Source organism: Temnothorax americanus, unplaced genomic scaffold (genome assembly GCF_048541705.1).
Source record: "Temnothorax americanus isolate GAGA-0224 unplaced genomic scaffold, ASM4854170v1 Scaffold25, whole genome shotgun sequence".
Taxonomy (NCBI): domain Eukaryota; kingdom Metazoa; phylum Arthropoda; class Insecta; order Hymenoptera; family Formicidae; genus Temnothorax; species Temnothorax americanus.
In genome coordinates, this window is record NW_027509391.1 from 1,535,987 (window position 1) to 1,563,076 (window position 27,090).

The 27,090-nt window shown below is 40.8% G+C and overlaps 1 protein-coding gene across 1 annotated transcript; it reads left to right on the forward strand.

Annotated features, from left to right (window-relative positions):
• Nucleotides 1-325: 325 nt before the first annotated feature.
• Nucleotides 326-24,109, forward strand: Reptor-bp (REPTOR-binding partner). The gene is given in 7 exon segments (XM_077408809.1): nucleotides 326-400; nucleotides 402-433; nucleotides 435-471; nucleotides 473-517; nucleotides 15,498-15,591; nucleotides 21,609-21,730; nucleotides 23,253-24,109. Coding segments are annotated over 7 exon segments (498 nt in total). The 5' UTR covers nucleotides 326-340; the 3' UTR covers nucleotides 23,361-24,109.
• The last annotated feature ends 2,981 nt before the right edge of the window (nucleotides 24,110-27,090 follow it).

Sequence of the window (27,090 nt, forward strand, 5' to 3'; positions counted from 1 at the left end):
ACCCTATCAACGCAAGCGCGCGTTGATTTTCCGAGAGAAAGGCTTTCACACAAATTCCGTAAGGATGTAAAACATAAGCGTAAGAGAATCGACCAATCCCAATCGAGTATTGTCCGCTACTGAGGTCGGACAGCACAATACTCGATTGGGATTGGTAGATTTTCTTACGCTTACGTTTTACGTTCTTACGGGATTTTAGGTGTAAAGGCCTGAAGTTCGGCGGTCGGTCGCGCGGCGACGCCACGGTCGCGGGCTTAATGACGTAACGCGCGACTCAGCGGTCTGAAATGAGCGGGGGTGGGCGGGCAGGTGGGGAGGAGAGAGGAGAGACGGCGGTCCGATGTGTGACCTTGCAGTGTTTGTAAACAGACACACGTTGCCGTCGCGAACTGTTACGGAACGATCGTCATCGCGAGGAGCGAGTCACCCCGAGGCGCCTATCGTTTCCGTGCATCGACGCGCGCGGTGCGTCAACGCCATGGAGGTGGAGCCGATGTGCATCGTGGAGAACGAGACGGTGAGTGGTGGCGCGCGGAATTTTTTGGCGATACGCGCGCGCCTGACAATGTGCTCGCGCGTGACGCAAACCTGCCATGGGGAAAACGGACGGGCCTCTTGCGTGCGCGCTCGGCGGGATTACACCACATTGTGCAAAGAGGGCGCCCGCTGGACGGACGGGGGACTCGCGTTTCGCGCGTTCGACGATCGCGATCGCACGCGCGAGCCGCAATTGTCCCGACACCCCAGCTCGCATCGATTGTAATCGCTGGTAGGAGGGGGGGGGCAGGCGGGCGGGTGGACGTCGGACGAGGGGGTTGCCGTTTAGCTGGCCGATATTTCGTTCATGCGGTCAGGCTGGCGCCTGACTCAGCTTGGCATTCTTCGCGACAGATGGCATCACTTCCCCGCCGTTTCGGCTTCTCGCCGAGCGATGGCGCCGCGAGAGCTCGTCAGTTGGAATACTTGGAACTTGAAATCGAACCGCGCGGTCGCGATTCAAATTGTGTCTCCGTCCGTTTTCTCGGTCACTAGGGCGTCGCGATTGCTTTACGGTGCTTTACGGACGACCGATTTCGCGAGTTCTCGCGTTAGTTTTCGCTCTCTCGGCGAGCATCGCCGAGCAACGGACGAACGCGAGTTCGCTCGTTGCTGAGCCGGGTTTCGATACTTTGCGAATCGTAATGTCGCCGTCCGACATCCAAGATGTCGGCGACATCTTCCGGTCGATCGTGGGTCCACGGCGGATCACGTTTGAATTGTTGCGCACTTCTCGCGATCGTTCGAGAGCGAGTCTCGCGCGCGGATAACTCTCTCGCGAGTGTCTTTCGTAGTGTCGTAAGTATTACTGAAATAAAACGCTTCGCGCAATCATTAGTGTTAACTTCGACGTTCCGGAGTCGATCACTATCGTCACACGTTTCAAATTATTTCTACGTCGAAGGTAATGTGCATATACGTTGTATCATACAATTAACTGCGTCATCTTTAGGGAGTTTTTGTAATACCGGCTTTTAGATACGGTAACCGTATCTGAAAGACGGTATTGCAAAAACTCTAATAACTCGATTATTTCTAACGATTTACAAAAACGTCTTGAACTTCATCTCTGCGTTAAGGAATTTATAGGTGGATCTATTCTGCAATGTCCATTTCTACCAATGTAGATTAACTTTAATCTCGATTTAACTTATTTTTTTGTTCAAAAAATTAGAAAAAGATAAAAAGAGTAAGTTAATCCGTGTTGGTATATAAAAAAGTAAGAGGCAGCGAGAAACCATCTCATTATTCTTCAGAAAAATCACGATAATGGCCGACCTGACAGCCAATACGGTCGATCGTTAAACAGTCACGGTACTAGAAGAAGGAAAAGTAAGTTGAATCGAGATTAAAGTCAATCTGCATTGCTAGAAATGGACATAACTTTTATAATAAAAGAGCTACGCAACAACTGACGACAACGATACGGTCATTATAAAAGTTACGGAATAGTCATTCCGATTTATTCGCACCTCGGGTTCTCATTAACTGCCTTTCTTTTTCCCTCCCAAGATTAAGCGCACGCTCATTACGCCGAGTGCAGAAAGCGAGACGAAAGAAATCGCGTTATCTCGCGACGTGATTGGTCCGCCGCGCCGCCTTTTCGATACTTCGATACTCGCGGTATGGCGCTTCGATAGATTTCGAATATCGCGGTCAGTCGTGGAACGCGCCGCGGAAAGCGAGGATTCGCCTACGAATCGCATCGCGTTGTTTCGCAACAATTACGCTTCGGAAGCGAGTTTTGCGTGTGCCGATCGCGGGGGTCTTGGCAAGGCTCTGACGTGACGCGTCATGCGCGCTCCGCTCCGCTTTGCTCCGCTTTGCTACGCTCGCGAGCTCGGCTCCGATAGCGGCCGCCGTCGGCGGAAAGGGTTAGTCGCGGTCGGAGGCGGGCGGGCGGGCGCGATTAAAATGGCGGCTTGGCGGCTTCCGCGAGGCGCCGCGCGGTGACGCCAGCGTCACCGCCGCGCATCGGCCGCGGCCGCGCGTCGTCGCGGGCCGCCGCGGGTGCGAGCCGTGCGCGTCACGTCCCTGCCGCCTGAGAGCCTTTTGGCCCGTGAACTGCGCAGTTGACAGAGCCCGTACGACGCGTAGCACCGGTGAGTTTTCCCTCCAGATATTTTTCGCACGGCGCCCGGCGTGTGCCGCCCGCCGCGGCGTCGCGACGCCGTCGCCGCGAACGCGCCGCGGCGCCTCGTCCGCGGGATTTTGCGTTTTCGTTTCCGTGCCGCGTGCGTTCGTTCCCCGTATCGCGGCGAGAAACGCCTTGTATGCACGCGCGTATGCAACATTTCGTGGCGCCTTTCGGTGCCGTCCGTGTGTCGGTGTGCCGTCGCGATGCGCGCGTATTCGTGCGCGCGCGCCCGTACTCTCTCTTTCTCTCGCTCTCTCTCTTTCTCTCTCTTCTACTCCTTTCGTTCGCATCGCCGGCGAGGCGCGACGAAACTGGGACGCCCGGCCGAGACGATCGTAATTCATAAAGTGTCGCGACGTTTCCTCCGCCGCGACGCCGACGGCGACGCGCCGCGCCGCGCGAGAAAACCGGTCGATTTCGGAGCTAGCCGCGGGATCCGCATCGCCCACCCGCGACGCTACTGCGCAATTCAGCGGCGCGACGCGCGTCTCACCGTTGAAATACGCGCACGGACGGCCCACCGATTTTTGAGCGGGTTGCTTTTTCGCGCGAAAGACGCGCACGTACTTACCTGGCACGTACGCCCGTACGCTGCGAAGTAATCGCGAGCTATTCTTGGAGCAAGGTTTGTTTCGCGATACCGCCGTGTCTTGTATTCGTATTTGCATTCGCGTTTGACGCGCTTATCTCGCCAAGGGTTTTTGTCGTAACTTTGTCGATTTTAGATTAGGAAACCGATTAAAAAGAGGCTACATGAAGAGACGCTCGGTCAAGTTCCGGCGATGCGATTAAGTTATATTTAGAATAGAAAGGTCGTATTGTGGTTTCGAGAGAAGCCATAAATGTGTGTGTGTGTGCGAGATAATTATACTTGTCTTTAATCACTTATCATTATTAATTTTGATACAATATATGTATATTTGTATTTGGGGCATTCCATGCCAAATCGACCTGGGTTTGATCCTCGACCTCTCGGATTTGGTCGGCGATTTTTTATGTTATTGTTCCAACTCTAAAATGCACTCAGATTTTTTTTAGATTTTTTTTAAATAAAATTGATTTAGTTATAAATGTTTTAACCGACATATCGATGGCCACAATTTAAAAATCTGAAAAAATTCGCAAAAATCCTGTCAAATATCAAAATTTTTAAGCCTTGACCGAAAGTGGGCCGGGGTTTGCTTCTAATTTTTTCGAGCTTTTTGGGAGTTTTTTTTTAAATATTGAAAAAAATTATAAGCAAACGTCAGCCCACTGTAGGTTGTTGCTCGAACATTTTTATTACAACACAAGATTTTTGAGAATTTTTTCAAATTTTTTCGAAGCAATTTTCCAAAATAAAAAACATCGCGTCGGAAAAATTAGATTCTAAAAAATCCTGTTATATACAAAAATGTTATAAAAACATAAAAAGTCGCCGATCAAATCCGAGAGGTAGAGGGTCAAATCCAGGCTGATTTGGCATGGAATGCCTCATTTATTATGTACTAGTTTAAGCTATTCGGGGTTGCCTGGATTGTCACGAAGTGTCAAGGGGTTATAATTTGTAATCAGGGGGATGAGGGTCGAGATTTCATAATATTCTAATATTTTCCGTGGGGTCTAGAGAGTAACTTATGCAAAATTTCATCCAGGTCGGTTGAAGGGTTTAGGAATTAATAGGGAACATACAGATATTTTTTTTCTCTCTTTCTCTCTTTCTCTATTTTAGATGTAGGTAATATAGTATCAGACGTAATACCTGTTGATTGAATTATTGAGAGATCATAAAAGCAATTGCTCAGAAATCTGATTTGGCATAAAATTCATATTTTTCAAGATTCAACGGTCGTTTGAATTCATGCGTAACATAATTATATGCAAATCCAATCTTAATCTTTCCAAAGTTATTACAATTCTATCGCTAAGTTATCTTTTGACATATCAATCTTTTTTAAATACGTTAACGTTTGTCTGCAGCTCGTACGTATCTTGTAGTCTATCTGATATAAAATATCTAGATTTAATATGATAATGAATGTAGCGGCTTTATCTACTGCGTACTGCAGCATTGATTAATTCATACCCTCTCACTCACGTTCGTATCTCGTCTTTTTTTTGCCTTTACCAATTCAATGCTATCCATACAAGTTCTTGCATCCTTGCAATCAAGAATATACTTACATTGATTTTTTAAACTATTGTACAAAATAACAAATTAATATTAAAAAGTTCAGATGCTCATTGTTTCTTAATTGTTATAATTATAAGATTGTGTCAAATATCTTTCTTTTTTTTTTTAGGAAAAACATTTCGTCTCTTTGTTTAATGTAATTGTTATGATTCATATTAATTTCTTATTGGCACGTTTATTATGAAAAGTTCAAAGGTTGTGATAGAGATTTTTACGAAAGTTTCGCCAAGGATAAGATTTCAAATTTAATGAAGGATCCGCGGAGTGGGAAGACCCGTGCACCACTTCTGATACAGTTCGTATTACATTGCGTTACGAGGAAATCCACTGAGTACCATCTCGGTTAGTTGAGAAGTAATTGAGGTTCGTAGACGGAAGCGTCGAGGCAGCGCGGCGTCTTTTAACGAATCCGCGATATTTCCTTCGTATCACGTCCTTGGAAACAATGTTCGCAATCTCATGTCCGAGCGGGGAATTACGATTGTACGTGATTGTCCGTTGTCCTTCGTGCACTTCCTTCGAGCATCGTCGGCGATGCAAGCGTACGCGCGCGCACGCGTGCTACGTGGAAACGCTTCGATGCACGCGGTAAAAACATTTAATCGGAGTCGCGATAATGAGGGAACGTACGCGAAAGTCTGTAGAAAACTATGAGAAGTGAAACGGACGACCCTTCGCGACGCGCAGCTTATCTTGTGATTTTCACAAGCTGTCGATTTAAATATTTCCTAAATCTAACAATTGCGTGGAATATACAGAGACCGCTTCGATATTGTTGATTTTTGAAATATCGATTTCGCATCGTCCGCAGAATTATCCGTATAACGATAAGGTCGTCCGTGGCTTCGAGGGATATCTTGCGTATGAAATATTTCGAGATATCATTGAGTTATCTAACACCGTCGTCATCTCTCTCTATCGCTGAATTTCAGTGCAACTTTAACGTCCCTCGTTTCGGACGATAGTCCCGCGGTGATTGTCCCCGTATGATTGTTGGTATTGCGAGTGTTATCGTTCTCGTTATCATTACCATCACGGGTGGTACAGCTTTAGGGTGTTGCTGCTGTTGCTGCACCGAGCATCGTCACTCCGGCAGCAATGTAACGGAGGATCCTCGCGTTCTCAACGCCGTCACTCGTTCCACGCTCGTATCTCGACGAGCCAGGTTATCGCGAGAAACGCTCCAGATGTTGCACGGCATTGTGCAAAAGAACCTCTCGGGCGCAATATCTTTAGCGCAATATGTGGTGGCGGTGTTACTAACTCTAATAAGTAATTATATACTATTATATATTATAATATAGAAAAAAATTATATTACGCTTCATCAACAATGAAATTTGCAAAAATCTAAAATCTTTGTTCTCATCATTTTTTAGAACCGACAGATTAGACATAATTTGAAGTAAAATTAGACCGATATATCAATCTTACAATTAATTAGAGAAGATGTCATTTTTGGTCAGGCTGAATCTTTGGTAGTCTTAATATTAATATTTCTGTGTGAGTTTTGTATATTTTTTCCAACTCAATAAATTGCACGATTACTTGTCGATATTAAAACAGTTTGAAAATGGTATTTTTTTAAATTAATTGTAAGAATTTGAAGTGTCCACCTTTTATAATGTTTGCTTATCGTTATGAATATTTGATGAATATGAACATATTCAGAGCTATATTTATAGGCTAGATTTTTTTTATGTAAAGAGTCTTCAAACAAAATAAATGAGAAAGAAAAGGGTAATGAATGAGAAAAAACAAAGCTAATTGCTAAAGTTTAAAATCTCATTTTAAACACGATAAATGAGAAAGAGTCATGAAATGAAATAAAATTCTCATTTATTTTATTCAAAATGAATCTTTTTGAAGAAGGAAATTTGTGACGAGGCAAATTAAGTCGCGTGATTCCTTTAGCTCATGTATATTTCTCATACTTTTAAAGTTACGTATTTCTTGCAAGCATAGAACATTAGAAAACGCGTTCTACAAGGTAGCATGCAGACAAAGTATATTAAATTCTTTATAGGATTTATGGCACACTTTCCACACTTGCTCCTCTCAAATTTGCCTTATATGTCTCGACATGTGTCGTTTTTATTTTTAGTGAAACTTTTTATGAACTTACGAACTGGCTTTTACGCGCTGTATACTTGATTCACTTCTTCGCAGCTTCGATAGAAAATTTCGCGTTTCATTGTCTTTCGAGTCGCCGCGCCGCGGCATATTGAATCATTCTTATTTTCGTTTACACGCGTAATGGCCTCGGCGATTGTAGTATATCTCTCATCGACGTCGACACGGAGAAAATTTATATCCGCCTCGAGATACTCTGCGACATTATTCCTCTCCATGCGTCGTCAGGGTCTACGTCCTCCTTCGCGCACATGCGTCGTGTGCGCTCTTTATGTCGTTTGACTTTCATAAATTATTGTCTGCGACGTGGACGAATGCGATCGCATAAATTCAATCGCGCTCTCTTTGTCTCCTTATCAGCCATGCATGCGAGCAGGAAAATGTTATACGTTCGACTCTATATACTTTCTTCGCTGTACGCCACTACACGGCACATACAAAGTCGTGTGCACGTTTATCTTGATATCTCGGAGAAATTTTAGACGAGGTATAAGAACACATAGAGTAATCAAATCACGGTAATAAAACTTGCTACGTTATCAAGACTATCGCGAAGGAATTTGGACTGGATTATATATATTTTTACAAATTTTTCCGGACGACATATTAATTTACCGACTTTTTAAATTTCGTTCTCACGGTAGACTTTTCGCTACAGCTTAGGATACAGCGGAAGTACATCGAGGGGGTTGTGCTTTTCATTCTAATTTTATATCGGGATGCGAACATATTTTCGCCGTGATACGCGCAGGAGCACGCGCAGCGGGGGCGACGAAATTTACGCGATTTTGGTGCTCACGCAATGATTTCACTCGCACTAGCCCATTGTGCTCGCGAAACATCCCCGTCCATTGTTGTACATAACGTCGCTGGAGCAGCGGCGCGGCTGGAAAATTACGAGGGAGCTTTCTCCGCCTCTTTCCGTGCCTCCTACTCTCTTCCGGTTACGCTAGTGGGGACGAACAATGACCTGGAAAAGCTCAAGAAAGTTTTAAGCCGCGACTGCGTACACTATCCGAGACCAGCTCTCCGCAGCTTTGTCGTCGCGATTCGAAATGGCAAGGAGAATGAAAAAACATAGCATCAGAAAAATAGCGCGCGTAGAACCATTACAGTAATAGCACGAAATCAAATAATATTTTTATGAAGTGCATGGATTAAATACATAAGCTTGAAAATCCGGTTTACGACTGTCATTATTCACGCGATCATTGGACATCTGCAGGATTAAAAAAAATCACAAACCGAGAAAAATTTTAGGGCATCGTAGGGAATATAAATTGTCACCAAAGTTCAATTCCCCTGCGGTCGAAATCCGCTTTACTGCTCTCTGAAATTGTCGCTGGCGGCATTGTAACTTTCATAAAAGCACTCTCGTTGATGCGGATCGTTAAAAATTTAAGTCTTACGTACGCAACGCAGTGAGCTAAATATGCAGGCCTTCGAATGCGGTGACTGACGAAAATAATCCTCCGTTCGAGATAGATAAGCGCTGTTGCATCGCGTACCCGGGGAAAATGCGCGCGACCCGTTGGCGTGAGCTGATCGGCAGATTGTGCAACCATCGAATGGAGGTAATAATAAGGTCGTGGGCACGGTGAATCCGGTAACTTTTGCACCGTGCATTCACCGCCTGCCTGTGCTTTATTATTGTGAGTGACGCGCGGATGCACGCGCGCGCGCTCGAGAGAGAGAGAGAGAGAGAGAGAGAGAGGGAGAGGGAGAGAGAGGGAGAGAAAGAGAGTGCGTGTATTCAGCGCGACGCATTGTGAAATCTTGATGAAACGTACCTTACGTAAATTGTACACCGTAAATTCAGCGCTTATTATATGACAAATTCGCACCTGGGTTAAAATCTTTACGTCCGGGGGTTTTATATTCGCATGAATTTAAATTGGAGGATGATCGTTGACGACTTTTTTCTTATTCATCACAATCCTTTTGCGCTGGGGCACCTGCGTTTTTTGTCCAAAGTATAATATCGCGGCCGCGAACGTTTCAAGTTTTCGGTGTCAAAGGATCTTGCTGCGACAATAAATTAGCGTTAATCGCCGGCGGATGATTATAAAAGTTTGGACACGCGCGAAATTTTCTCCGTAAATCATTCCGTAAAATGAGAATTCAAGACGAAAGAGTTAAAGCGCGGAAAGCAGCCCTTTTACCTCGCGACCACCATGGTAAAACGTTCCTATCCCTCACTTACGTCTACTGTTCCATTTCGGTCCACTTTAGTCCAATTTGTCTAACGTCCATTTTCCGCCGAGCGCCTTAAACAAGGTAGGAAAAAAATAGTAAAGCCAACTATACAAGTGCCTCTTACGCGCGTGTCTTTCGCGGACATCCGGTTTTACCGTAATATTCTTCTCGGAGACTGGTCTGTCGGAGGAGTAAAAAAAAAAATATAAAGAAAAGAAGATTGAAGGGCGAAGGAAATTGCAACGCTCGGCCAACAAACCCGGTTACCAAGGCAATTAAAATTAACCATGCTAATAAAACCGTGTCAAACGACACTGAAATTCGGGAGGTTACTCGAGTGTGAAAAACAGATAATGCCGGAAGCAGAGCGGAGAAGATGAGTGGGTCCAGTGTGGGTGATTCGAATTGCGAGTATATGAGAAGAAACGCCGTAACTAGGAGGAGAATAAGAGGAGAGAAACGACGGCAAAGAGTTGCGAAATCCTAATGCATTTGAGAGGGTCACGCTGAGAGAGGCCGCGGGAATAATTTGGCTAATAATAAAAATTAATTGCGAGCACGCGTTATCCCCCCTTCCTTCGAAATTCGAAAGTGCAGTTCGAAAAAACCAGCGTAAAAAACGGAGCCGTGGTAGAACGGCGGCCGTGCGCTGCGGTGCGGTCGTAATTAAAGAGTTCTCTCGAAAAGCGATCACCTGAGACTCGGTGGAACGCGAGGTAGGAATGCGATCTAATGAATGGCTTTTGCTCGGGGGTTTTAAATGACTAGTAATTGTAAAGGAGAGCTCGCGTCGTTAACTCGATTTTGCAGCGTATAATATAATCTATTCGCACTTTTCGTTATTAATTATTTCGTTGATCGACGAGGGACGTTTCTTCTGCCGATTTTACGACGATTATTCGGGTCAGATTGAGAAAAACTGTAGGTTCGATTAGCAATGAGCTTAATTCCTGCTAGAATATATAATGTAATAATTTGGAGGGAGGGAGACAAAGAGGAGTGCGATAAATTTTTGAAGGAAGATTTAAATGAAGATGGTAATGCTTCTTTGCAGAAGCGACCCAAGGCTTATTTATATTTTACAGTAATCTTGGAGCGGATTTCGGCCAAAGTGAATTTTTCAAGTATTTAGTAAGTATTTTGCATTTACTTACAAGACCGAGCAAAATTTTAATAAAGTTAAACGGATTTGGGTATTCCAGCAAGTTTACAACGAGAACATTTGCCTTGTTTTAATTTAAAACGGTAAAACGGGCTTTAGTGCAATAGTAACACGTCTCTATATAGATCCATAATGTCAGAGATTGCTTTGATTCAAGTTTTGCTTATTTGCGAAATTCGAATCCAGATGGCGATATTATAAACATGTATAAAAGAGTGTTTTATTTATTCGCAATAGCTTTGTACAAATTAGGTTTTACTGCATAACGTTCGGTTTTATCTCATGATGTTTTAATTCCATGACATAAATGTTAAAACATTATATATCTCTATATGCTGGAATTAAAAATTCCAATTAAAAATTCTATTATAAAAAAACAACGAAATTTATAAATATAAATAAACTGAGAGAATATGATTTCATTATCTGTTTTCTCTTCTGAAGTTTGGTTAATTGAAAGGGCGGTAAATTATTTATTATACAAAAATTATATATCTCAATAATTTAGCTCGCACTAAAATGCATTAAAGAATCTGTCACCAATAAATGCCTGCGGTGAAAAGATCGAGACACCATGTATAGATCTACAGCAGAAATTTAATAATATACCCTCGAGGAGGGTATATCGGCGTTGATCTCGAATTATCGTTAACGGCTGTCAGTGCATTCGGCCCGAAGGCGTAAAAGGTGATGACAGCGGCGTGAACCACGTCGTTGCATCTCCGTTGCATATTGTGTGCAATATGCTTTACGGGCATTCGGTTCCCGGTGCAACGCGGCGTAGTATCGGGCATCCGGTTCGCCGTGGCGAGACGACGTTAAAAGGTTCTCATTGAAGCGTACCTCGGCTTGATTAATGTTAAAACGGTACACGCGGGGAGCCTTAAGTCCAAACCGTTGGGCTCCACCATTTTTTACGGTGCTTGCTTTTAGTAATTCGTTTTAGTCCTTTTAAGTAATAAAAAAATCTATTTTTTATATACACGTTGGCGCATGTGACCGATACGAGTGTAGAAAATGTATCCATAAAAGATAATGACATTTTACATCGCTGCTTTTAGGGCAAATACGTTTTTTCTAGACGGGTTAGCTTCCGCAGAAAAAAGCGTACGCTACGTCTGGAAGTGGCGTGAAAGCGTTTGTATGCCAGTAGAGCTTGCAGTGTAAAATTATAAAGTATAGGATTACCTCTATCTTTTGTCATTACGATAAGAGAGTATTTGCCAAATTTTATGTGCATAGGAGCTCAGCTTTTTAATATTTTTGGACCGTAAAAAACGCGTCGATAATGCGCTAACAGATTTTTTTTTTATGCAAATGCAAATTAGAAAAATCAAAACGAGTATTGGCTTTACGGAAATTCGCGTTCTGCTGGTAGGACCGTGTTCAGTTTTCTGTAACGACATCCAGTAATCGAGTTTCAGATAACTGAAATTACTTTTTAAACGAGAAACCATTGCCTCGCATGTTTTCGCTGATAACGACGAGAAATGTAAGAGAAAAATATCATAAAATTTTACATTCGCGCGACGACAGGATCTTACATTTCACCTTCGATAGTTGTGACGACCGTTAAAATCGCTATGAAAATGATAGTTCGGTGCTATTAGGCTCCCTCGTTTACACGTGAACGGAAAAAGAAGTATGCGAGATTTACTACATATTGTTATTACATGACGCTACATCAATCAAACGCGATGTTGAATAATTAAATGCAAATTTCACCCAGACTGTCAATTAAAGAACGCATGTATGTATATTATACAATAACACTTTAATTCCGATAATTCTATAAAATTGCTTTACCTTCAATAAACCAATTCTGGATTGCACATCTGCTATTTTAAAACAGGGAACGACATACTCCATTTTGATGAGGATGCGAGTTAAATTTCACAGAGTCTTGAATATTAATTTATATTTAATACTCCCTTTTTTGTTTTCAAACTCTTCATGTTCGACGTGAAAAAATACATTCTATATATTAATTATATAATTGAGATGCAAAGAGACGTAATAAAAGGCGATTTAATAATGTCGGATATAATTTATGAAAATTTTCCGGCATAATATTCTATTTGATATCGTGTTTGCTGTTGCATTATGCACCCGTTCGTACTTAGGGTCTATCCAGGCAAACTTGCATAGCGTATAAACATAAGCATAAGAAAATTGATTGGTCCATATACATGTGCATAAAAAAAATAGACCAATCCATTTTCTTATACGCATATGCTTATGCACCTATGCAAATTTGTCTAAATATATACCCTTACTCTCCGCGACGATCGAGCATCGTAAATGACGATTATCGAGTCCTGAAACGGACGGATTGTTTCTTCGTTGATCGGGTATAGATCGAGCAAGTCGTCGTCAATGGGCTGTCGTATGCAGGAGAAGGAGTCGGAATTCGGAATTAGAGTCTGTGCGCTCGCAGGCGCATTTGTGGTTGGAATATGCGAGTCTGCGGCACGGTGAGGACAAGGAAGTAAACGGAAATGTCAATGTTAGTAAATTGTCTGGCAGATTCCAAAAGGGTTTGCAACCGCGGATCTTCTGTGTTCTATGACGGAGATACGATTTCACGCGGTAGAAACATTCGTCGGTTTATCATACTAATTTTGAACTTGCTCTCGCGTAATGTAGTGCTTTGTGATGTTTTAATTATTTTTGCCTAGTCGCAATTTGCAATTAATGTAACGTGTGCGTTTCTCTCATACCTTGTAACTTTAAAAAATTCTATTCTTTGAAATGTTTAAAAAGAGCAAAAAATTTGAACTTACATAATTCTCTGTCAAATATGAAGTGTTTCGAAACAGATCGCCTTTTATTAAAAGTTAAAAGTTTTTTAAAAGCCAATATTTATAATTTTTTGTAACATTTATTTACGATTATTAAATTTATTATATTTTTGTTTAAAAGTCATGTCTATTTAAAATTAATTGAAAAATGATCTATCTACATTTTAAAGTTAAATTATAAAAAACTTTTTAGTTCGAAATTCTGAGGGAATCTCAGTTTTATTATTTAATTAGCACATAGATTTTTATTGTAAACAATGCTGTTTCAAAAAAAATATATTGCTGACAGATAACTCAATATTCCTGGAATATTATGAAAGATATTACATTTGTTAACGAGATGTTTACATCCATATCGTTTGTCTCGTCAGTGCAATACTACGAACCGTAAAATGCGGCCGCGAACAATCCTCTATTTGCGTACGGTACGTTCTCGATTTACAGACCGTTGCGTAATTCTCTGGCACGAGATTTCGAAGTTATGACGTTTCTATATTTTTTTGTATGCGGAAATCAATTCCAATTATCTCACAAAATACACGTAGGGAAAAAGGGGTTGTGGAACGGAGAAAAGAAGGGCTCGGTGGCTAACAAGAGGTTGGTTAGAGCCGGTTAAAAAAACCCGGAAGTACTCAAGGGAGAAAGAAACGGGATTCGGGGAGATTTAATACCAGATAAGATTGAGCGGTACGGACAGGTCGTAACGGTAAACAGCGGCCCTAAAAGGGGGCGGAATTTGTATTTTGTCACTCCTGAGCGCGTATGCATACCTAAAGGCCGCGGTATGCAACAACCGCGCCCGGAGGGGCGTGTAAATTTTAATGGCTCGTCGACGAAGATGGTGAGCGCGTTCTATCTGGCGCGTGTCGCGGTCCGCGTATATCGTTCCCCGTGCTCCCAAGGCTGCGAAATTGTTCCTCCAGGTAATTATTCCGCGTTGAAATCGTTTTCGCGCGCGGTCGCCCGTTTTTCGCCACGGGACGAAATGAGAACCGTGCGAAAATGCATTTCGCGAAAATGTATGCGCGTCACTCGTTTGTTTGACTCGGGGCGGTTTGTACGAGCGACAAACGTATACTTTGCATAAATAGTATTCTTGGGACAACGGAAATGGGTAGAAACGACCTCGCGGTGACTCGTCTCGTATGATTATATACGTACGTATATGAAGCGTCAAGTTTGTATAATAGAGAATCCATATATACCATCAAAGAACGCGGCTTGCAAATTAATTCTTAGTCTCTTTGTAATACATCTTATTGCAATTAAGGATATGTTATTTCATATCCAATTTCCCGCATGCAAAGAATACGTTTAAATATTATATTAAGAATAAGTTTTCTAATAAAGGTCAATTCCAAATTGCACAAGGAATATAATAAGCAGTGAAAAGAATAAAGTTTTGAAATATATGTAGGCAATAATAAAATGACGTTCCTTAGAGTATCTCAATTTTTCTCGTGTCTAAATCTTGAAAATAAACGCGGCTGTCTCGTTCGCGTCTCCTCCTTTCGCTCGATTTCATCTGACGGACTGGGTTACGAGGACTATAAAACTCAAAGCTGAGTAACTGTGTCGCCGGCAAAGCGGACGTTTATTAGGCATCGTTCGGTTGCGTGTCCGCGAGAAATTGAATAACGCTCATTGCACTTTTGTGGCCGTGAGAAAAAGGGATATATCGCGTGGACTCTCGCGAGGGCTTGCTCATTTCGCGTTTACGATCAGGGGGAGGAGATCTTCGTGGCGGAGGAGACGATTTCATCCCCCGAGCTTTTCACCGGAGCGGACCTTTCCCCAGGCTCGATCCCTCTCCTCGGCGACACAATGAGCTTTTGTTTCCATTGAAAACGACACCGCCGTATCTCGCTCAAGATATTAATCGGGGCGAAACTCCGGCGCGGATCAAGCGGTATTATGGTGGCCGCGTGTGCGCGCGTACGTGAGACCGCGGCCCGATTGAATCGTAAATTACCCCGCGGCGAATTATTCATGACGCGCGCGCACGCTTTCGTTTCGGTAGGCCGCGTAATAATCCAGCCGCGCGTTTTGTAACGCGTCAATTTTTAATGCCATCTCGGCTCCTCGGGTAAGATTTGTCACCATCGCGCAAATACATCCACACGGTATGGTTATTCATCAGTCTCTCCATGCAGTCGGCAAAAGCCAATCGGTGCGGCAAAGCCGCGGCTGCAAAATGGATTGGTTTTAACGAGCAGCTAATTCCTGTATTTTGAGGCCCGATATCTCGTTCGTGTCAGAAAGGAGAAAGCGTGCGACGATTCGCTCGTAGCTCATTAATATTTACCCCATCAGATGACGAATTTTTCCGCGATTAACCATCGTGTCTTTTCATTTGCAGGAGGGATCTCGCGGTGATCGGAAAGAGGGGGGCAAGAGGGGACGCAAGCCTGGAAGGAAGGCGGCGGAGAAGGCGGACATGAAAGCTAAGCTCGGTAAGTAGCTACATGAAGGATACTTGTTGACATTCTAGACATATCTGCTTCAACATTTCGCTTCGCTGCTGTTACGCTTGTAACAATACGATTTTATCGGTGGTAAATTGTTTGTTCTCGTTGCGATTAGAACTAAAATTGTTTTGTTACGATTCGCACTTGTACGATGAAACTGTACGACAATGCAATTGATTGTTTTCGCGCGCGATTCGATTAGTGAAATAATTTGGAATCAGTAATTAAGTAATTATCATTGAAATCTATTATTAAATAATGCATAAATATAAATTGCATCGACGGTCTGTCATCATTACTCATTAATTACTATCTAATAATCAGAAAATGAAACGAAGTTATTGTCTTTATTATAATCTCTTCGGTAGTATATATATAACATATGTTATTTAATTGTAATAAAAATATAATTATTCCACGATAAATGACTGATAATTTAACTGCGATCAATGATTATTTTTATGATTTATTTGTCAATAATAATCGAATATTGATTAATATTATATTGTAAATTATAAGTAATTGCTTATTTAAAATACAAAACAATCAATTATTGATTCGATTACATTTTGCCCACCTCTGTTGTTCGATACTTTGATAGGCTGTATAGACAATATGATAAATCATATACAGCGAACATATCGATTAAATGCTGCTTGATTGCAACTGGAAATTATTATTTTATAAGAATGCGCTATTATATATTTTTGAATTGTTAGTTTGTCAGGAAAAGTATGCTTTTCGTAAATCAGAGAGGCAAAAGTGCGCGTTAAAAGTAATAAGGACGGTGATCAAGGGAATAGTAACGTGGACACGAGTGGATATCGGTCACTAGCTTGACTTTATCTGTACGGCTTCTCAACTCGTCAACGTCTCTTTAATCCAAGGTGCGAAAACGCGCGTAAAATAGAAAGATAGTGCACATTCTACGAGACAATGAAACGGATGTGGCATCAGATATCGGCTTATTCCCTGCGCTCTCTGGCTTTACGCCCGTCATGTCGACGTCCGTCGCGTCTCTCGATTAAAACGTTCGATAGTCGCAGCAACAGCGCGTCTTTCCCGCGAGGAGGGAATCGCGTATCCACTGATTGCGCGAAACTTTCGTTTTGCGTTCGTTCGTTCACGCCGAAAAGGTTGTACGAAACGGTACGAATCGCCGTTAAGAACGTTTATCTCTTTCGCGAATGAATATTTATATCTATAGGCCACCCCCGCAGCGGTTTCTCGATACCCGCGGCGAACGAGGATTTTACCAGCCGCGCTTTCACCGTATATGGTTATCGTTCGTCTATTTTGCAATTCCGCGCCATTTCGCCGCCGCGGAGTTCCTCGGGGTAACAAAAGCGGGCAGAGAAAGGCACAAGATAGAAGGAGCGGTTGGGTGAGAAGCTAACCCGCCGCGCTGATGGCTGTTGCATGGACCAGCGCCGAGTAATTTCGCGGGGTTATTTCTGGAACGCGCGTGATCTTCTCATTCGAGAACGTGGAAACTTTATAATCGCCTAACGTGCGCTATTTCGTTCTCCTTTTTGTTTCGCTGTCGCCCACGGTTCTTTCCGACCGCGATGCGGCCTTCTTTCCGGAACGCATGGCATTCAAATCCGTCTGATATTTTCCCCAGGTATACAAATAATTCTCAATCAGTAGCTAAAATTTTGCGGCTAATTATTACTCGCATTAAAGTTTTAATGTATGGATTGAAAATTAAATCATATTTAAAATTTACAGAACAGCAATGTGTTGCAAAATATTCTACCTTGATTATTTAAAACTAAAACTTCCAATTTTATCTAATTTTGCAAACATTAATTTCTTATAAAACATTAATTTTCAGAGTTTTATGTGAATTTATCTTTACGTTAAAAAGTTGTTACCTGAAAAAGTATCACTCTGAAAACTCGAATTTTCAATCGCCGTTTATTCGCTGTTTTTGTTGGGTCTTCCGTGCAACGGTCGATTTAGCGGTCGCGCTCCATTAAAGGATTAAAACAACGTATTTTCTTCAGCTTGTCTCCTGTCTGTCGTTAAAAAGATGTCCTGCGGATTCGCGACGACCTGCATATCGGCGGAAATTGCGCGTGAGTTTTTTTCGCATCGTTCTTGGCCACGCGAACGAACAAACTCTCCATTTTACTCCGTACGGAAGCGGCTTTTATATATTTAAATCCGTCCGAGTTTCGCTTCGATTCGGTCCAGATGTCGGCCGTTGCAATGAGATCCTAAATGGAGCCACAAATTGACTGTGCGAGAACGCTTAATTTCCGCGATGCGCCGGTATCGATCTTCCAGGCGCGACACCGATCGCGCGTCAGCTCCAATCGACATCGACGAATCTCTGTCCGATAAAATTTACGGCGCTGGGCCGATCGATGCTCTACGGACTGCAAAAATTCGCCGGCGGCTCGGTCATCTTTAAAGGTCCGCCGTGAGACGAGTGACGTTTATTGCCGCGTAAAAAGCGGGCCTGGCGAGCCGTGAACGATAGCGCGTTCGCGGACCTCGATCGTAAATGACGTTTATTATACCTAAACGCGCAATGATTCTCGCGAAAGACATATTTGCCATTTGTGAAACTATTTAACAATCTGATAACGCGTTGGAAACTTTAAAGTCTGTAACAGTTCTCTCGCAATCGACAAATCAATTTGAATCTACAAATCGAAGCTACAAATCTTGAAATTTTGTGCTTGAACGCGAAGTTCGTATTTTTAGTCTTAAAAACGTTATCAGAGAGAAAGAGGAAAGATATAAAGACGCGATTAATCTCATTTTGATTAGAAATCAACTGAGACTGTGTACATAGCTGAGACGACACGATTATTCAAATATATAGCTTGATATCATTAAAACAATATACATCAGTTTTTACGAGACATTTCGCGCAATACCACATACGCGACGTATAAGTAATGTACCTCACATCATTTCATTATTTCATGCTGCTTTAATTGATATAAAGTGATATAAAGTCAAGTTAGCAATAAAAAGATATATAGACTAGGATAGATTAGGATAAAATTGATGTATTATATATGTATATTAAATAAGTATAGCTCTTATAATTATTAAGGTGCATTTTTATTTAACAATTTAATTGGATGCTGTGGGATTGTAATGTATTTTGTGCATACTTTTTTTATATATTTATTTGACATTTTATATTGAAAGAATCTCCGAGTACTGCTTTCTTACTCTCAATATAACATATCATCTTTTATTCTGAAAAGGAATAACACAGAGGCCAAACGTGCAGACCTCAAATTTTAGTAAGATATGTTTGTGGAAAAGATGAGAAGAAAAATAAAATAACATCCCTATATACAATTAAATACAGTTTTTTTGCTACCATATTCTACGGATATCTATTTTTATTTATTATATCGCAAAAATAACAAATAAATATCTTCTATTCATTATTGTTCATGATATACAAGCACCATGAAGAAATTCAGATAAGAATTTTATATTCCAAAAATATCTTTACTTGTTTAGTTTAATTTTACTATTTTCTCATTTTCCTTATTTTTTACTATTTACGAAAGCAATAAATTCAAAATTTATTCAATATTTATTTTGATACTCTAAAATACACACACACATCACCTAAATTAACATTAATATATTATATTTTTATTACGTTTTCAATTGTATTTCCCGAAAATTTTGCCTCTAAAAACGTTTGGCAAATATTTATGAATTTGCTGTATAAATATCAAACAATTAGTATATCTCTTAATTAATATTCAGTCATGTAATAAAAGATTAAAATGGGCCGATAAGTAACGCATTAACATATCGAACTCTCTTTTATAAATTCGTACATGTGCATCCTCCTGCGCAATAAATCGAGTAATTATATATATTCCAGAATTAAATATTTATTTATCTTAATTTATTCTAGCCTATCCAATCTTTAAACAATAAAATATGAGATTATCTGAATTATCATTCTTATTATTACACAGCACAGTATTCTTATCCTTTTATATATATATAGAAATATTTTACGATACAATTTTCATAGATCCATTATTTCAAATTGAAAGCTTTAATTGTCACTCACCGATAGCGGCAGACTTGTCGTAATTACGTTGCGCCTGCATTGATCTGCAAAATATAAATATAAAATTTAAATTATAGCAGACTTTAAAATAATTGTTATTTTAAAAAAATATTGCGCATACTCTGAATTCTTTGGCTTTAAAATAGATATTTCGAAATTATATATTTCTTTGAAAGATATTTTTTTTTAAGTACAAAAGTATTCACGACTGAGGGTCTTTCTTCTAATTCTTATTTTAATAATTTAACCCAAATAAATAAATAAATAACATTAATTACCTTGTGGTCGCTCTGCCGTCACCCGATGCCTTTTCTAGGCCTCCTCCTCTTCCTCTCAGACCCTTTTCATTGCATTTGCACAATACAACACCCGCGAAAACACAATTAATTACAATCGTGCGCACAGTAGCCGTCAGAATGTAACGGTCGCGCGATACTTTGTGCGGCACTCCCGACATTAATTGTACGCGACGCGCGATTTATTGTATTCCGATGAAAGAATAACGCGAAAGGATGGCAAAAGCTTATATCTTCTCCACACCGCAATCGCGAAAGATTTACTAATCGCATATACGCCATTCATTTCGAACGCGTAAGTCCCACAAAACGCACAACGTAAAGTTAAAAAATCAATTAATACATCGCATTCTTTCATTACTCGAGTATTAGTAAATCCGGCAATTCGTGTTTTCCGCGTTTTCAATTTACATCCGTATTAAGTTTTGCTTCGAGAATCGCTTCGCTAAGTAACCGCCTCGATATATCTACGAGTCGTTAAACGCAAGATTTAATATAATTATACATGATCCGATAATCGCTAGGTAGGAAACGATCGCGTTTGGACTACTTGGCGCTCTTACATCTCGAAAGATAATGCGTCGGCACGCGGCTCGCGCCGCTGTGTGCCTGACCGAGTTCTAATACCCGCGCGCGACCTTTCGGAAACAAACAGCGCTGGCCGTTATGTTCAAAAACAGGCATAATAACCGATGCGTCGCTGCAAATTATTTTACAATTAACGTGTTATGAAACAAATGAAATAAACGTGTACCGAATATTCTGTTTCTGTATCTCGAATGAATTTCGATGGTCGAGCTATTGTATATAGCGCATTAAATTAACTTTTTTTTTTATTAAATCTGTCTTATTAAACTCTGAAAATATAGTGTTATGTAAAGTTAACTTATTATACTTTATATATACTATTACTTTATTTTTGATACTTGAATATAGATATGACGTAACGAGTGTTTAAATTAAATTAAGTCGATTCTTGGGGTGTCCGTTTATTAAATCACATCGTGTCGTTCGACGACTAGTTTCCGCTGATTGTGAGTTCTTCAGCAGAGAAACGTGGCTCTAAAGAAATAAATATACAGGCCTTAGAATGCAAGAATCTTGGGAAGACTTTCGGAATTCAAGAATCGCAATGCTCGCAGAAAATTTTGGAATATAAAACGCACAGGATTTCGAGGATTTGAATATTACAGATTTCAGATTGCAACGACGTCGTTATTTAAATCGGCTTCGCATTTCATCGAGCTTCGATTTCGCTCCGACATCCGACATGCGACACGTTTATTTTCTTTCCTACGTTCGAACAAAATCATAGCTTACCGTAACACACCGTCCGTCTTCGTACAAAAGTTTCCGCTTTTCGGTCGCATATGCCGCGGCATTACCATGCGTCTTGCGCGTTCGGCGACATTATTAAATCGTGAATTCTTGTAGACCTCGTGATATATATATATATCTGTCACTTGGTTTGCCGTTACGTCACAACCTGACGCCGAAAACCGGGGAAATTTATGCTCGGCGCGAATTCGGGCCCGAAACTTTCGTCCCGAGGATTGAGCCACGCTTTGCATGCATTGATTCCTCGTATATTGATATGGATTCGCGTTTTCTCACCCTCTTCGTTTGCTATTCTGTTATAGAACGAAGCCGGCAGAGTGCGAGGGAGTGCCGTGCTCGCAAGAAGCTGAGGTATCAGTACCTGGAGGAGCTCGTGGCCGACCGAGAAAAGGCGGTGCTTGCTCTGCGGAAAGAGCTCGAGATGGTAAGTCATAATCTTAACCCTTCTATAAACGAACGAACAAATGAAAATGGAGTGTAGAAAAGACTCTAGAATTTTCTTCTTTAAGAATAAACGAATGTATTATGACGAATAAGTTGCCGAATAAAAAGACAAATGCTCGTGAATGCATTGCGGCTTATAAAATTGCGACTTAATTTGTTAGTTTATAATAATTAGCGGAAAGTGAAGATATGCTGTTCTTCGTAAAACTTAAATGCAATTCTTTCCTTAACGAAAGTATCGAGGAAAATTTTTCACTTTCACATTTCGATATTTCTCTTTTAGTGTAACTGACCTTCTTTCTTAAATATTAACGTCGATATTTTATCGAAGTAAAATGCACTTTAAGTTAAACGATGGATAATGTGTTCCAATATTTATTCTGATATTTAATTCGCGGAAAGTTCATCAGTTTTAATAGTTTGAAAATTATTACTATATAATTTTTATTACAACAGCAATCTTCACAATTTATAAGGAATGACACTGTAACAGTGTCTGAAGCGTTGTATATATTTATACAAATTATTGTTTATAAGAAATCAAACATATCTAAAGATTTATGCCTACCTTAATTTTTGATTATGTTCTTTAGTATTAATCGAATAAAATATAAATAAAGCTTATAATATCGAAGGAAGATTTCTTCCTTTTTTTTTTTTTTTTTGAGAAGAAAATATGTCTTAAAGTTGCCTGAATTAGTTGTATCTCGAACGTAAAGCAAAGCAAATTCTTCGGAAGCTGGAGAACCTCGTAACTTTTTCTTTTCCATCGCTTTTCTCATCGTCTTCCTTATCGTCTTCCTTAAACCTTCCTTCGAAGTGCAAACTAAGTTACTCGCAAAAGTGTAAAGTTCTGGCGGAATACAAAGGTTCGCTCTTTAGCAATGCGACTAGGAGTATTATTCGCATCTTCATTGCTTTGTTTTCGCAGAAAAGCACTCGTATTTGTTAGAATTATTTGAGTACTTCACGCGGTCGTTTGTCGTAAATTTTTATTCTTATTGGGTCTCTATAGTAGGAAATATTTCGCACAAATAATTTCCGTATGGTTTTATATAAAAATTAGCATTCACTTTGTTCGATTACGCTCCACAGAAATAAATCTGAGTGAAATTCAACGGCAGGACAATAGAATAATAAAGGACAAAGGCCTTGCTAAGAAGCTTAAAATAAAAAATTATTTGTTTATTAAATACTAATTGGCTTTTATTTATCTTGTCTTTTGTCTTCTTACGGAATACTCGTTAACAAGGTGCTTTGAGAATATCTGACATCGATGCTTCGAAGGTTTTTATATCGATTAAGCTGCCGAGTATTGCGAGTAAGAGGAGCGGTTGAAAAATCCCGACAAGTCCGGCATTCCTGTGTATCCACGAGGCTGTTCCCAAATCCTCCTGATTCCACTGAAGATCTCCAGCGCACGACGGTTTAGTACGAACAAGACAGGACCGAGAGACGGAATAAACGTACTTTACACACCACTGTTTGTTATTTTTCTACAGTATCGTCAGTGGACTCAGGAATTGGACGCCGGTCGAGTCCCCGATGGACTTCAGGCGATGCTGGAGGAACACGGCTCGCTGAAGCGGGAACAACCCAGCAGCAACTAAGCGGCCAAGGAGGCGAGGAATAAGAAAGTCACGTGGATCGAGCCGTTCCATCCATCTTGTTCCTCCGATCGAAACCCCCCCCCCCCTCGTAGTCGAGCTTTCTTTCCGTCTTCTCTTATCTCTCTTTCTCTTTTACTGTTCTTCGAGGCAATAGGAAATAATTGGCTGGCGAATCTGAAATTTTCTCCTTTAAGAATTTACGTTAGGCGTTTTTTATACCGCGATTGATCCACTGAATGAACCGCGAGAAGGGAATCTTCCGACCTTTTTCGAGAATTTCTTATGCGAATAGTGAAGTTCTTCTCTCTGTTTTTCTCCCGATTCTCTCCCAAACGGCGGGATTGTTATCCCCGATTTATCTCGTTACCTCACCGTGTTACCTTTTTTATACGTACATTTTGTTATCGCGACTCTCGTTACGTTGACGCATGTTTTTTTATTGATTAAGGACATCGGTCGGTTGTTCTACGGCCTCACGCTTGGAATGTACCTCCCTCGTATGATTGTTGCGATGTAAGAAAGTAATTATAGATATATTACTGTTACGCCTCGAAGGGAAAAAAAAACGGTCGTTGTATGTCAAAGTCTATATTCAGTATTGTCTGTTTGAAGGGCGTCGTTGCGGGCATCTCCTCGTTGACCGTTCACTGATTCGTTTTGTACAAATTAACGCCATTACAAAGGTTGATTCATATATGTGTATGGAAGAGTCTGATAGTCAAATAAAACCAATATTTTTCGATGAAAAATAGGCCTGTTGACGTTCACCGTCCTTTCCCGAGTTTCCTGCATGAGAATTAAATATAAAAATTTCTCAAATCTTCTGAATTACTTAAAAAACATTTGCACCGCGTAAGGATCGCTCGATTAGCGAAACGTGAAATATTTTTTCTTCATACCTCGGTCGAAAGTACGTACTTTCGTCCCTAATAGCAGGGACGAAAGTTTAACATTTACTCCCTGTGAAAAGTACACGCGCGCTCTCTATAACTTTAAACCTTAACGCCCTTTAACCTTAAAAATAGTCATCAATATTGTTCTGTCAATATGTCATCTGATGAATCCGTAGACGAGGAAGAAGTTATACGAAATTTCGATGCAGAAGCGCGATTGATAATAAATACAGATACGTTGCCAAAGAAGTCTGTTGATCGATACAATCTTGTTTACGACACGTATAAAAAGTGGCAGATAAAACACAAAACTTCACTGTCAAACTGTGAAGAAAATAATTTAGTTGTGTATTTTAACTTGACTCTTAGAATGTATTTGATGCCTGCCCCCCCGACCAGCAGCACTCGCTTCGCTCGTGCCGCAAATGTCGGGGGCAGGCATCAAAAACATGCTTATTAACATTTAAAGTTAAAAAAAGTAAAATTAATAACGTACTTTCGACCGGCTATGAAGAAAAATCGTATACACTACGCGGGCCAAAAGTTGAAATCTCGGTCCTGCTCGTCATGATGCCCTCGGCTTCGCCTCGGGGCATCATGACGCGCAGGGCCGAAAATTCAACTTTCGGCCCTTGTAGTGTAATATACTATTTCTGGCTCGCGCGCAAAAATGCATATCCGGCGTTATTTCGAAACCGCATCTTGGACACTGCGATGCCGTGGTTTTGCGCAATGGGAATTTGCATATTTTGACGTGGGATATATATCGGACCGTGAAATCTCCGCTCCCGTTTACGCAGATTGCGGACGCGTCCATAGACGATATCATCTCTTGCGCGTTCGCTCGGCGGTTCGTTGAAAAGAAGAAAAAATTGATGAATTCGATATCGCCGTTATCGCGATTAAGTTCGGAAATTTGAAACGAGTTTTGTTACACAATTTGGCTCGAAGCTTTTAAACAACTCGAGCAGTAACGAGCTTAATATCGCCGTGTAGTAATAATTGCGACGATAACGATGTTATGAACGTTGGCATCGATTGAACTGAACGTCACGAATAAGAGCACAATCCCTGTACGGAATACTGATTTAATGATATTTTCTATTTTTCGATCCTCAGGCGAATTACTGTTTTTTTTTGCTCACTTGGTAACTTATATGGAGGGTAAGTGTGCGGAATCGGTTTATTTAGATATTTAGCTTTGTGATATGTCGTTATTACTGGAAATGTTTCGAAGCGATTTTTGCACGAAATATTCTGTTTTTTCGAAAGTTGCCATTGATACGAACGAAATGACAGGTAACGTGAAAATGCGAGGATTAAATTCGTATACGTAGCTCGAATAAAATTTTTGCCAAATATCACGTCCATAAATCACCGTCTAACCACAACGCACGTAGAGAATCAGACTTTACCTTCCTATTAAGAAAGAAATATCGATTTTTACCACGTTCCTCACAAACGTAGGAAAATCTTGCTGGTATATGTATAAAGCGGAAGTTGAAACAAAAGAGAGAAGAAAACTCATCTCTCTCTCGTTTTTCTCGCCATGGTCGCAATAAATCAGCGTGTTAGGCGGAGTGTAAAGTTGAAATATTGCTCCGTAAATATCAAATTGTACTAAAGTACCGAGCAAAGAACCAAGTGCTTCGCATTGTTATTAAGCTGGCTGTATAGTAGGTTCATAATGTACTTCCTGGCACGATGGCCTTAGTTGTGACAGTGTCCGGAGATGATATATTCTACACGTTGTGTGCCTGAGTACAAAATAACTATCTTCTGGATAAGAGACGTTATATGAGTCGATTCTTTCTGATAAATTATGTCGTGTAATTATATGTACATCTAGTAATGCTGTTACATTTATTAAATTAAAATTTTAGTGAAAGATATGTAATTTAAACATTTTTAAATTGTAGCTGTTATAAATAACCAGACATATTTGTACATTTATACATAATATTCTGCGTTACATTTGTAGAATTAAAAAGACATAAAAATCTATCTCGTTGAGCGCATGGCATAATTGCCCGCAGCATTTTCTGCGTTGTTCTCGACGGATCTCATTCGAAGCTCATTCAGGCCCTCGTAGATGTTCTGCGAGGAGCATTAGCACGGATCGTAAAAAAAAAAACTAGCGATGTGCCCATGTACATATACCCACCTTTTGCGCCGACAGTTAACGATACGCAATTCCGTGCGTCATAAACCACGGACATTCAATTTCGTTGCCGCGGGAAACGCGTGTTCTTGCTGGATGGATGAACGGACAGATGGACGGACGAACGTGTCGGGCGCAGAGTTCATAAAGTGTAGCATTGCGGCGTGAAAAAACAGCGGCCACGTTTGGGGATGCGGAAATAAGGAGAAAAAATATGGCTATCCGGCGGAGCGAGGAAATACTTGTGGCCTGCGCTCTCTCGACCCCGGGCTTTTCTCGCCGCTCGAAATTTATTCCGATACTTCGAAAATGTTTTCGGTCAGTACCTTTTGCTTAGCGGATGCAACGTAATTATGAGCTGCGAGATGGTTCGTTGCACTTTGCATTTATAGCGTATATTCTGGGTAATTGAAGTCTTACGATTTTAATTTTGATTCTCTGATTTAGAGAATTAATCTAGAATTTCCTCCGGTGAAAATGTCAGGCTACCATAATAGCTTTCAAAACCATGATTGGGAAAAGAAATTTTTGTAGAGCTAAGCTTCTTTCAGGTGTAGACTTGCTATTAATGTAAAGTTTATTTCTTCGAAAATCTTTTGTTAATTTCGAGTAAAGTTTACATTCTCAACAGGATATTAATTAAGGCCTATAGTTATTAAAATATGTGTAACGCTAA